At 56.7% G+C, this 13,448-nt stretch overlaps 1 protein-coding gene across 3 annotated transcripts in view; it reads right to left on the bottom strand.

Moving 5' to 3' along the window:
- Positions 1 to 2,339: 2,339 nt before the first annotated feature.
- Positions 2,340 to 13,448, bottom strand: part of TTBK1 (tau tubulin kinase 1) — a 41,818-nt gene continuing 30,709 nt past the window's right edge. For all 3 annotated transcript variants that reach the window (XM_086371749.1, XM_086371746.1, XM_086371747.1), the window contains 2 exons: positions 6,476 to 8,019; positions 2,340 to 5,680 (listed from right to left, as the gene is read on the bottom strand). In XM_086371749.1, coding sequence (XP_086227875.1) covers positions 5,290 to 5,680; positions 6,476 to 8,019 — 1,935 coding nt within the window. In that variant the 3' untranslated portion in view covers positions 2,340 to 5,289. The remainder of the gene's footprint in view (positions 5,681 to 6,475; positions 8,020 to 13,448) is intronic.

Raw genomic sequence — 13,448 nt, 5'->3', positions numbered from 1 at the left:
CTCAAACCGCCCCCACCCCCTACCCCAACCCACCCCCTCCCCTGCCCCGACACACCCACTGGAATGAACATTTTAAAACACAGATCGGACAGGGTAATGTCTGTTTAAAACCCTTTATCAGAGACTTCCCTGGTGGTCCAATGGCTAAGACTCCATGTTCCCAATGAAGGGAGTCCGAGTTTGATCCCTGGTCAGGGAACTAGATTCCATATGCTACAGCTAAGATCCCACAACATGCAACTAAGGGCTCACACGCCACAGCTTAAAGATCCTGTGTGTTACAACTAAGACCTGACATAAATAAATAAACAAATATTAAGGAAATAATCACAGTAGCCAAAAGGTAGAGGCAGCCCAAAGTGTATCAGTTGATGAATGGATAAAGAAAATGTGGTCTATCCCTACAACAGACTATCATTCAGCCTTAAAAAGGAATGAAGTACTGATAAGATCTAAACACGGGTGAGAACCCTGGAAATGTGCTGTGTAAGGAAGGCAGTCACAAAGAGCCACATATGGTGAAATTCCAATGATATGAAATGTCCAAAATAGGCAAATGATACAGACACAGAAGATAGACTAGTGGTTGCCTCGGGCTTGAGGGGTTGGGGAGAAATGGGAGTGACTGTTGAGAAGTATGGCGTTTCTTTCTGGGGCTGATGGAAATATTCTAACTTTGATTGTGATGACTGGTTGTGCAATTCTATGATATACTAAAAACAAGGAAGATCTGTGTTTTAAGATGTTGGGTGTAAAAATCGTGTTTCAGAATAGTAGGTATAATATGCTCCTCCATTTATAAGAAATACATATGGAAAGAGTGCTGTTATTATAAACCTAGAAGGTCTGAGATGGTACACACCAAGGGATTCACAAGGATTGCCTCTAGATGGTCATGTTTGTGGATGGGAGCCTTTTGTGTTTTATTTTACGTGCTTTTAGCACTTGCCTGTTTATTACAAACATGACCTGCTTTTGACATTTTTGAACAAGAAGGAAGGTAAAAGCATGTGGGGGTGAATCAGGCCCTAGAGCTCCCTTAGATCATGTCAAAAGAAAGAAACAGGAGATGGTTACACAGGCTCTGGGATGTCAGAGCTGTGGTGGGGTGGTCTTCTCAGAGGGAGAGCAGGACATCAAAGCCTGCGTCCTTTTCCCTCGGATCCCAGGCAGTGCTGGGAGTCTGCCCTGGGACAGAAGTTGTTTATGTATTGTCTAGGTGAAAGATTCACACATACTGAACCTCGGGTCCAAAATGCAGAAAATATAGCAAGTACACTCCACTGCAGCCTCCCTCCCCCCACCCCCCTGGCCTCCCAAAGCAACCAGAGGCCTGTAACTCATCTAAATAGGTGGACATTACACACACAGTCCTTTTACTAGATACAAAAAGCCCCCTCATTCATGGCAGAGCTTCACAGCACCCCATGACATCACGCTCTACTAACAGGCCCCAATAAAAGGGACATTTAGATTGTTTCTCAGCGCTTGCTTTTTACAGGTTTACAGTCTCTGATCCAAACAATTGAAAATCTTTTAGAATTCAGAATACATTTAGAGTTAGAAAGGCAACTCAATGTATAGTCCATATGTTGGGAAACACCCCAGTAGGACCTAAAGCTGCATCCCATAATCAAACACATTAATACTTCACTGCAAATATGTATGGTAAAGTGGAATTAATAAAGACTATAAATGGTCTTATCAGGTTTCTATATCAAATGAGTTGATGCTGATCTAATGGGATGTCAGTTTTCAGAACTTTCTGGCTTTTGAAATTGCAGATGAGGCTTTGTGGAGCTCAAAGGATGCTGCCATGAATTACTTAGGACATATATATAATTTTGTGAGTTTACAGGTATATCCTTAAAGATACATTTATAGGAGTGGAGATGCTGGGTCAGAGGCTCTGTTCATTTGTGATTTTCATAGATTTTGCTAGAATAATGACCATTATTCTTCTTTGCCTATAAGCTGCTGTACTTTCTGGTTTTCCAAACACTTGTGCTTTTGTCTGTTAACTTGGGGGCAATGAAAATTCTTCCCCCCTCCCTCTCTGCACAAAGCTAGACTTAAAAGTCTCGGAGCCAGGGGAGCAGAGAGAGCCCGAGCTTTGCTATCAGAGACAGCAGGGCCATTCCCTTCCACCCGTGTGACCCTGCCCAAATCACCTGTATGCACCCTGAGCTTCCGTGTCCTCTTCTGTAGACAACCAACCTCCAGGACAGTCCCTCCTCACATTCCCACCAGTCTGCTCTCTCCCCTCTGCCTACTCCCAGCCCCAAGGCCTGGGCTTTGTCCTATCCCCCAAAGGAAAAAGAGTCCAAGCCAACAGAAAGAAAGGTCCACAGGCTTTTTAATGGTGTGATGGCTACTTCCCTTCCGAGACCCAATCTAATCATGACAGCGGCTTCCAGGGTGCTGGGGTGGGGATGGACAGGTGCGAGGTGGGCAGAGGCCATGCAGTGACTAGGAGGGGTGGAGAGGGTGTTACATTCTGTTTGGCATGTAAACATTCTTCAGTAGCTTCCCCAGGGAGGGGAAGGGCAACTCCCTGCCCCTCACCCCATGCTCACCAGGGCTGATTCCCCCTGACCCCACCCCAGCTGAGAAGACTGCGCAAGCCAGGCCCCTTCGAGGAGCTGGGAAGGGGGCAGCCCACATATTGGGGGCACAGCTCCTCACCTGCACCCTCTTCGTGCACAGTGCGCTGGGGAGGGGAGGCATGTTCTGGGGTGAGCAGACCTGCATCTGAGCCAGTGACACAGGCTGTGGCGATGGGGAAATGCTGGAGGGTGTGGTGGTGGTGTGACACTCTTTTATAGAGAAGGGGCTCAGGACTGGGAGGGCTTGGTGGGCAGGAATGGGTGCCCAAGCGGGAGGAGACTGCAGTGGGAGGTGGGGGCACTGGAAGGTGTGTTTTCCTCTGCCCTAGACCCTTCCGAGGGGGGCGGGGAGGGGCAGAGTCAGTACCCTAGCTCCCCCACACACTTGCCCCATCCCCTCCTGCCCTACCTCGGTGACATTCAATGACGCAGAGGCCTGAGGTCAGTTGGGAGCCCTAGGGAGGTCCGGAATCCCAAGGGCAGACAGGGTTTTGTGTCTCTGCCCAGCTCGAGTGCTGGGTGAAGCTAGAGTGTGGGATGGGTTTGGGGCTCTCTCAGGCCGCCCCCTTTTTCCTCCCAACACCAAACCAGGGTGTTGTTGGTCCTGGGGCAGGGGTGAGGCTGGGGGGCCCTACATTCACGGTTCGGTTGGTGGCAAGGAGCAGGCCCAGGACCTGGGCACCAGGGGTCATGCCCTGGTCCCCACCTGGCACGAGCTGATTGTCATTCGAAGAAGCTCTAGGTGGGAAGGCGTGGCCCCTCCTCCACCCCCTCTGCTGGACCCAGAGGGCAGTAGAGGCCTTGGGATGGGTCTCGGGTTGACAAAGAGGGCTCTGTCTGGAGAGGTTTCCTGAGTGTTCTGGGAGCTTCTGCGTCAGTGAAGGGTGAACCTTGAAGGCCATTCACCCTGGAGTCCTCCCCTGGGTTGGTCTGCAGAGAAGCCACTACCTTGGCATAGAAGCAGCAGCCCAAGCCTGCCAACACTCCATCAGGGGCTTCAGCTGGTGCCACCAGGCTTGTCTCGGGGCCGATTTCCTCATGGGCATCCTTCTAAGTGATGGAGGCTGGATGCTGCCAGACCACTGGGGCAGGCTGGGGCCTTTATTCCTCTTCCCTGGGTTGTCTTGCCCTGCTCTCTGTGACCCAGGGAAGAACAGAGGGGCCATGCCAGAGGACAGAAGCTGTGGGTGCCGAGGATGGAGGAAGAACGCAGGGGACCTGTCCCAAATGGGCAGGGTTGACTATCCCCTCTGCAGCCCCTTGGCCCATATGTAGGCAGTTGAGGCTGATGATGAGTGGGGATGAGCTATGCAGGAGCCAGACCCAGGAGGAGGCCCCATATCCATTCATGGAGCAGCGTAGGCCTCGCCCTCTGCAGGGACTGCTCAGCTGCATGGGCTGGATTAGGATAAGAGGGGACAGGCTGAAGGGTGAGCTGGAGGCGGAGGGCACTGGGGCTGGACCCATCATAGAAACGTACAGTCCAGAAGTGAGAAGGGCCTTTCTGCCTCGAGTCCAGGGGCCAGCTGTCAGTCTGTCTGCCTATTTCTGCTCTCTCTCCGGCGGGGGAGATGACGGTCTGATCCAGTCCACTCTCCAGAGCCAGGAGGACAGAGAGGGTGATGCAGCCAGAACTGGGTTCCTGAATCTCCAAAGGGCCAGGGCAGAGAAGATGATAACCAGTCATTCTCCACCCCCATTGAATTCAGGAGAGAGAGAAGTTGGCTGAAACTGCAGTAGGCAAGATTGAGGTTAGATGGCAAGAAGGAATTCCTGATGGTGAGGGGTCCTGAGCACTAGATCAGGGGACCACGGGAAGGGGTGAAACGTTTTTTAAAGCCCTGCTCCCCCTGCCCCACCCCGCAACTTCCCACTGGGAAACACTTGCCCAGGAAAGCAGCCCCCGCACACTTGATGGTTCCCACACAAACTTAGGGGAAGGGGGTCATTGTACCCTAGAGGTGCGAGGGAGCACCCTTCTCCCATCACCTGCCCACTACTTCCCACAGGGGTGTCAAGGACGGTGCTGACTCTGGGGCAGGTCAGATCTGCCCCCTCACACCTGAGTAGACCAATGGCTCCTAGGTCTCACCTCTCCAACTCCAGTCTGGCAGCTGAGAAGAGGTCTTTCCAACCACCTGAGCTCCCAGGGGATGGTGGGATTAGCCCCTAGTGGGAGGCTGGAGCCTCCATTTCTGGAATTTGAGGCTGCCTTTCCAAAAAGGGGGGCAGTGGGAGGGGGGACTTTGGCTGGAAGAGGGTCAGGAGGAGGGAAAGACGCCGCAGGATGTGTAAGCAGAGTTCCCTAGTGGGGCATGGGGGACAGCAGAGGCCTGGTGGGTGAGCAGGGGTCCCCATTAGTGGAGTCCTTGGTGAAAAGTCGCTGAGCCTTCCCCGGGGCGGAGGGTGAGCCTGTCCCACCTGAAGGGCAGCAGGAGGAGAGGCGGAGAAGGGGAAGGATGGGGAGGCGGGCGCTCCCCCGGGCCCGGTGCCCCGATTGGCAGGGCTGGCGGGTGGTCGCTGCGTGTGCTGGCGCGCGTCCTCGCGGGTGCAGGCGGGAAGCTGGGTGCACGGGTGGCGCGCGTGAGGCGCCTAAGGCTGTGCTGGGAGCTGTTTCAGTGTGGCCGGCTGCGGGTGGGGGGCCGGGGTGAGGGTGGGGGGCCGCAGAGAGCCGCGCGCATCATTATCTGGCCCCCGCCCGACTCTCCGCGACCCCCGCCCGGCCTTTGGTTGCTGCGCGCTGAGTCTGGACTTTCCCTCTGGGTCCTTTCTTGGGGCCCCCCAAAGGGGAGGGGGTGCCTTCAGGCTGCGCCCGGGCCTGCGGGGCGCCCCGGGGTGGGGCGGGCCCAGGGCGGGCCTGGTGCGAAGGGGAGGGGCTCTCTTTTCGGGACAAGGACCGGCTCCGTGGGGACGCGCTGGGATGGTGCGCGGAGGAGGCAGGGAGGCCGGGACTACGCGGAGCTGGGGGCCTGGTGCCGGCTGGGGCTCGCCCGGGGCCCGGGCCTCGGCCGGAGGGCTGTTTGGGACGGAGGTCAGCAGCAATGGCCGTCCCTGGGGGCTTCTGCAGCTGGAGCCTGTGGAAGATGCGAGAGGAGGGCAAAGAAACAAAAGGAGAGACAGTTTCAGAATCTCCCTGGGCACTGAGCCCCGGAGTCGTGCATCCTCAGAGGTGGATGAGCCTGAGGATGAGACCTTAGCAAAGACGATCAAACCGAGGCAAACAAACTGAGGCGTGGTGCCCCGTCCTCCAGGACGGGGCCTCTAAGGGTCACCCTCCCCCACCCCATCCCCCCCACCCCCGACCCGGGCTGCTAACAAAAGAGCTTGCTGCATGCTTTCTCTGATGTTTCATCTTTACATTCTACTGTATTATATACTCGTGCTTATATTAATACGGGTCATGTTTTCTCCCAACTATTCTAGCCTTTATCTTTGAGCCTCAAATGCCCGGTGGCACACCAGAGACTGTATGTGGACCCCAATATCCCCCATCAACCTTTCCCAAGCCTGCCTCCTTGACATCCCTCCAGACACTCCTTTGAGCCCAGTGCCAGGGCTGGGACCCAAGTCAGAAGAGAGACTTGGTTGGGGAGGTGTCGCTGAATTATCAGTATCCCTTGCCTCCAGAAAAGCCTCCCCTGGAGGAAGCCTCTGCCACCCCCCCACCACCACCCACCGCCCTCCACCCCCCCACCGCCCTCCACCCCCCCCACCGCCCTCCACCCCCCCCACCGCCCTCCACCCCCCCCCACCGCCCTCCACCCCCCCCCACCGCCCTCCACCCCCCCCCCACCGCCCTCCACCCCCCCCCCACCGCCCTCCACCCCCCCCCCACCCCCCCTGCCCCGGGACTGGCAGCGGTTTCTCACCTGCTGGTGATGGCTGTGTCAGATGCTGGGGCCGCACCTTGGGGTCTGTCGGGGGGCTGCTGGGCTGTGGCAGGCGTGGGCATGCGGACGCTAATGGGGCGGGGGATCCGGCTCCGGGTGGCAGCTGCCCTCCCGGCTTTCTTGGGCACTGCAGGCTCGGAGGCAGGCGTGTCCTCCTCGGAGCCTGTGCCTGAGAGAGTCTCAGAGGCACGGCGTTGCTCCTCGCTGGAAGAAGACGAGGCCCCAGAGGCCAGGCGCAGTAGCAGGCGGCCCTGCCTCTTTTCCATCACCAGCCGCGCCAGGTCTTGCTGCGGTCGGGCCCTCTTGCCCCACCGCTCTTTGGCCGACAGTGAGCCGGAGGGCTCCGAGCCTGTGTCCTCCTCAGACAGCAGGACAGGGATTCGGCTCCTGGGGCGAGGGCCTGGCACAGCGTGGCGACTAGGAGAGATGGTGGCCAGTTTTTCGGGGCCTGGCTCCAGCAGGGACACGGGGGCAGGCCCATCAGCCAGGGCTGGGCCGTTGGGCAGTGAGTCTGCGGTCACCTCCAAGGGGCCACTCCCCGGGGGTGCTGACGGGACACAGCTCTCCAGCCCTGACAGGGCAATGCCGTTCTCCAGGTGTGCGGAGGCCCCTTCCTCCGCCACCCTCCCATCAGAGGTCACCTCCAGGCCCAGCTCACCCCCAGAGCTGAGCTCCTCAGACCGGGAGGCTTGTCCACCGGAAGACATGACATTGAGGTGGGTTTTCTCCGCAATGTGCACAAAGGTCCTCTCAACTTTGGTGAAGGGTGAGGAGGTGACTGCCGCTCCCCCTGCCCCCATGGCCACTGCTCCTGTCCCCGGCCCTGCCCCAGGCCCGGGGGGCTTGGGCTCGGACTTGAGGACGGAGGACAGGGTGCCTGGCTCCGACACATCCAGCTGGCTGCCAGTGGGCTGGGGCCGCTCTTGCTGTGGGGTGAGGACGGCCATAGTGCCCAGGTCGGGGTCGGGGGCCAGGTCGGCAGTGACGGGCGACTTCTTCATGTCACCAGGGGAGACGAGCACCAGCGTTTTGGAGCCCTCCTCAGGCTCTAGGTCCCCGTCAGCCATCGAGGCCCGGCCCCTGGACTCTTTCTGGTCGTCAGCCAGCAGCGTGGAAGGCGCACCCTCCTGGCTCCGGTCTGTGCTCCTCTCGCTGCCCTCACTGCTGGAGCCGCTGTGTGGCCCCAGAACCTCCCCCAGGGCCACTGCCTCCTCCTCCTCCTCCTCCTCCTCCTCCTCATCTTCCTCCTCCTCATCCTCTTCTTCCTCCTCCTCTTCCTCCTCTTCTTCCTCTTCCTCCTCCTCCTCTTCCTCCTTCCCATTTGTTTGAGGCTGAGCAGGAGCCAGTGGGACCTGGGGGGGTGTGAGTAGCATGTGCGAGAAGCCCACCCTCCGGACCCTGTTGAGCAGCCGAGCCCGTTCTCGGTAATCGGAGAGATCCTTCTTGAAGTCCTGGTAGGGCAGGCTCAGGGGCACAGCTCGTGGGAGACCGTTCACCTCAAACGGGGGTGCCACAGAGAATACCTGCAAGGGGCATACACAGGGACCCACTGAGGTCACTGCCCTGCTCCTGGGCCTGACTGCACCCCCAGTCTTGGAGGCCCACCAGAGTGTGAGTTCCACTAGAGCAGGTACGGAGGCTTGTTTTGTTCATTGTTCCATCCCCGGAGCCTAGGCTGGTCCCTGGGACCTAGTAGCTGCTCAATAAATCTCTGATGATTGTTTCCATGCTCCAGGTCCCCTGGAAGTCCCAGGCCTTTATCCCGGTGGCTTTTCCATCTCCCAGTCTCCCCTTTACCCCTACTCCTCTCCTGTATCCTACGTGTACCCTGAAACCCAGAGCCAACTGTAGTTAAGTCAACAGAAGAAAATGACAACTGCAAGCTATCATAGCCACCATATAGATCAACCCTTCCTTAGGTCCAGAGAGGAGCAGCAAATGTCTGGGTTGCCCTCACTGCCTCCTCATAGAGTATAGTTCCTCTGTAGCCAGGGAGTTGGCTGCAGGGCCACCAGAACCTGTCCGGGCAAAGTTTGGGCCATCCTCCACCCTGTGAAGTACAGGCTGGGTCCTTGGAGCTCCAGCTCTGTTCCCACCTGCCTGTCAGCCAGGAAGTTTTCAGCCCTCTGTAGGTGCATTTTGAGTCTACACTTCTCCAGAAAGTCACAGCCAGCCTATGAAAGACAGTTCCTTTTCACTTGATTACTTGTGTCCCTTGGAAGTTTTGGGCAGAGTCCTTGGCCATGCGATGGCATGTTCTTGGTTTTCTAGACTCTTACCACATCTCCCCTGAGCCTTCTTCCTTCCAGACTCAAAAGACCTGAGCATCTTACCAGGGCCTCCACTGCTATGTCTTCTCTAGCTCCACCCTTGTCAATCACACACATCCCTGGGCACCCACACAGCACCAGGCCCCATCAGGGCTGACATGGCTTTGTTCCTGGGGGGATGGTACTGACTTTGTTAGCCTTTTGAACACACAGGGCTTCTGTTTTCTGAAACACAGCCCTTGCAGACCCAAAGCCCTGGATGGGCTCCAACACCTTCAGGGGCCATCCAGACTCTCAGGGAGTCCTGCCAGGCATTCCTCTTGAACATCTGTGTCTGCTGTCCTATCCCCATGGGCACAGCCCTGTCCTGCCTGGTGGTTCCCCAGCCACGGGCCTGATTTTTTTTTTTTTTTTTTTCCATTCTACATTGCTCATCCGTTCTTCCTACAGCTGCCCAAGTGATCTTCCTGAAACTTAAATCGGATCTCATTTCCCCTTGTTTCAAACCTGCAGAAACCTATGGTGGGCCCCACAGCCCTCTGGAGATAGTCCCAATCCTTGGCTTGGCATATGAGCATCCTCACTCCTCCCCACCTCTCCCTACCTCACCCCACCCCAGCCCAGCCCATGATCTGGCTCCTACTTTCTGCTCCAACCTCACTTTGCTCCCCTGCTTACATTCCAGCAGCTCTCAAAATGCAGTTTTCTCGTACTTCTGATCCTTCCCTAGGCAGCTTCCTCTGCCCAAGGGTCCATCCCTCTCTCTCTACTGACATAACAAATTCCTCATCTTCTTCCAGCACCCAGCTCAAACAGCTCATTTGCCCAAAATCTTTTTGTCCACCCACCAAGCAGACTTCACCACTCTCCTTATTTTCCCACATCCCTCCTTCACAGAACTTTCCACCCTCTATTTCACAGGCACACCTTTACATGGTTCTCTCTCCTGATAAATGGTGAGCCTCCTAAGGGTTTTGCATTCATGCATACATGTGTAAAGTCCTTGAATGTCTATTGTCTTGGTCACTGTGTTAGAGGCTGTAAATTTGTGGATCAACAAGACAGACCTGGTCCTTGTTTTCATGGAGTGTGCAGTCTCTAGATTAGGAAGTGAGATGGGGATAATACATACTCCACAAAGGCTGTGACCAGAAACAAGGTCATATAAGCAGTGGATCTGGCTTATAGCAGTGGATTGATAAATGTTAGCTCCCTCCCAACCCCATCCCACCCCCGCCTCCTACCCCCTGCTCTGGCTTACCCTAGTTTGAAGATCATTACCTCCCTCCTCAATCCCAGAAACTCCTGGATGCCATACCTATGGAGGCAGGGAAAGAAGAGGCTCTCCAGCTGAGGTCTCTTTGCTCAACCCATAGGCAGGTGGAGGAGAAGGAATCCACAAGGCCAAGATTTTGCTCAAGGCTGTGACTTCTCCCCTCCTTAACTGTCATAACCTTCCTCGTGCAAGACAAGATAGTGTCAGACATCAGACAGGACCCCAGCACACTCCAGAGTGTGTTCTGATTATGTGTTTCTCCTGTCTGGCTCAGAACCCACCCACCCAGTATCAGATACATCCTACTCAGCAGGGGTACCCTTCAACCCCACCAAACCACTCTTTCTCAGCAGAATCTCAGCCTATTTTCCTGCCCATCTCTGACTCTTTGGGCATCCCTGTTAGAACGATCTTTGCCCCTGCCATCTGGCCAGTTCTTGGATCTCTCTGGAAAAGCCCCATCCAAAGGATGGATCCTCTGCTCACAGTGCCCACGTTAGATGCTCATAGGTGGAATCCTCTCCCCTTCCGTCTCAAAGCCCTCCCCTTCCATTACATGGGAGGGATGAGGGATCCCCACTGGAAATCAGGCATCACTGATAATATCAGACTAGGAAACTGAGGCCTAGAGAGAGGCATCAATAGGCCTGAGTCACAGAGGCACACCAGTCAGGCCAGCCCAGAACTCAGAATTCTTTCCACTGCCTCAGTGGCCTCTCACCATCCCAAGTGGCGAAACTCAGGACCCTCTGCCCTTCAGCAGAGCCGTGAACCTCAGAGAAGACACAGATTTACCCTAAGGGTCACCCTGGCCTGGGCATGCTTGGTTTTCTGTTTCAGAGCCCCTTCCCATCTGGCTCCAACTTGGGGAGCACCAGGCCTGGAGGCACCCCTCCTCCTCCTCGAGAGCAGGAAGCCCTCCCTCACCCTTTCTGGCCTCTCCTGGATGCCTAAGTCCAGTGAGTATTCACCTGTTCACCTGGGTGATCCTGTGCCCTTTCAATCAGCCAGCGATCCCTGGGCAGCCCCTGTGTGCTTGGCCCTCCAGGCCTGAGGACACCACGGGAGGGGCACAGCAGCGACACTCCCCTGTTCTGCCTCAGAGGGAAGAGACAGTGCTGGCTGTCAGCAAGGGGAAGCCAGCGTCCGGGGCAGCCCACACCTTCCTGCTCCCTTCTCAGGGCAGGGACATGGTATGACTTCAATTTGCTTTCTATGGTTCTCCAGCCTGCTTGGCATAGCGGTATTTGGGGATGCTTTTTAAAAATACAGAGCCCTAAGTCCTACTCCGCAGATTCTGCTAGGTCAGAGATAGGCCCAGAAATCTGTTTCACAGCTCCCTGGTGACTCGGATGGAGTTGGGCCAAAGGCAGATGCGGTGAGGGTGTGGGAGGAGGGGAGGCAGAGAATGAAAGCCTCAGCCCTCCCCCTTTGTCCGCTGAGCCCCGAGCAGAGGCATGTGGCCTTGTCAGCTTCAGAGCTCAGCCCAAGTCCATGTTTACTCCAGTCAGCCGGAAAAGTGAACAGAGGCAGACGGACCAGACTCCAAACTGACCCTGCCGCCAGCAAAACCAGGCTCTCCTCAGCCTTGACTCCCCTACTATTGACACTGGAGACAGGTTACTCCCCACACCCCCATCCGCACACAGCACCCATTGAGCAACTCTCTGACCTGGACCCAGGCCAAGCCCAGACTCATCAGTCCACAGTCCCAAGGTCAAAGAAGGCGGGCTGCCTGGGGACAAGAGGACTATGAGCTCCGACACCCCCCCCCCACTGCCCAGTGGGGAGGGCTTTGTGCCTCTCACAGCAGTGCCCCCCAGCCCCAGAGCAGCTGCCCAGCACATACCTCCTCGCCCCCGCCACAGGAACCCCCACTCCCATTGCCATAACTGCCTAGACTGACAGAGATGAGAGGTCAGCAGGGTACCTCCTCTGCTGGACTCTGCCTTTCCCAGAGTCTTTGCCCATCTGGGTCTCTACACTCAAACCACATCTGCCAGGCCAAGAGCCCTCCCTCTGCTCTTCACCCCCCATCCAGGGGTGCCACCCACACCTGGCACCCTGGCCCATGGCAGTCATCTGGGTGAAAGGGGTAAGATGACCTGGGAAGACAGCTGCTACCCTAAGTCTCTACAGATCCTCATACACTTGACCCCAGATCTCAGTGCCCGCCCCGGCTGCCCCAGGGCAAGGACCTCTCAGTGCCCTGGGGGGTCAAAAAACGCAGCTGTAGCTTGCCCTTTCTCACCACCACACTTGCTTTAGGCCCCAAGGGGAAACATATTAGTATCTTCCTCTTTTGGCGCTATGGCTGCAGGCCTGTGGGGGTGGGGTGGGGGACAGTGAGACGGTGAGCCCCCTTCCCCTTTGACTCCCTCTCTCTGCAATCTCTACAGTCTCTGCGACCCTCTTCTTTGGGTCCACCCTCTCCTTGACCTAGTTCTCCCTCAACAGGCATTCTAGCCCTGAGTTCCCTGGGTTCTGCACAATCCAATCTCTCACTGATTCCCCTCAACAGACCATTCTCCCCCAGGCCGGGGTTCCTTCAGATCCCGCCATCAGGGCAGGGGACAGGGAGCAGGAGAAGGCTCCCTGAGGTCTCCTCACAGGGTTCTCTGCTATTCTGGCTTCCCACCCCCACCGCACACTTGGCCATAATTGTCTGATCCACCGACAACTGATTATCACCTTCCGGCTCCCCATCCCCCCTCCAGCAAGCTGGCCATTTCCAGTCAGGCCAGAGACCAGAGTCCACCCGCAAAGCCCTCCTCGGGATGAAAGAAGACCGCCAGCCAGCCACAGCAGTTAAGTGTTGCTCAAGTCCAACTAGGTTGAAACTTCCTAGGGTCCCCTCCCTCTCCCCACTTTGGCCTGTCTTAGCTGCTGGCTAAGGTAGGAGTGGGGCTGGATCCACTGATCTGAAATTTGCCATCCCCCATTCACCACCCCATCTCTGATTCAGCAAAAGACTAGCCCCTGGCCTCTGCGCAGTCCTGCGACCCCAGAAGTGGTGGGTTAGAAAGGAGGAGGAGGAAAGAAAGCAGGCGAGGCGCGGGTTCCTGGAAGGCGTCTTTAATCAGAATTTGGTAGTACACAAGCTCTCCGGATTGTCTGCATTAACATACAGGGACTTTAAAAGGCACAAGATCCCTTGCACAGCGACACCTGACGGCGGGGCGCCCCCCACCCCCGCCCTGCGTGGCCGTGTGCGCGGGGGTGCAGAGTCCGTGTCCTACCCCCTCCCCCCAACCCCGGCGGCGCCGCGCGTGTGCGTGTCGGTTTCAAGTGTTGGATTTGTACAGTACTCGCAGTCTAGGGGCAGGGGCTCAGTGCATGCTCTTCTACCTGGGCCCTGGAGGGTGGGGGGGCCCTGACGCCACTCTGTACACTGAGGACACACCCC

The sequence above is a fragment of the Bos grunniens genome, chromosome 23 (assembly GCF_055505025.1).
Source record: "Bos grunniens cultivar Pamir isolate PY7600 chromosome 23, Bosgru_T2T1.0, whole genome shotgun sequence".
Taxonomy (NCBI): Eukaryota; Metazoa; Chordata; class Mammalia; order Artiodactyla; family Bovidae; genus Bos; species Bos grunniens.
This window is presented reverse-complemented; position numbering and strand designations above follow the sequence as displayed.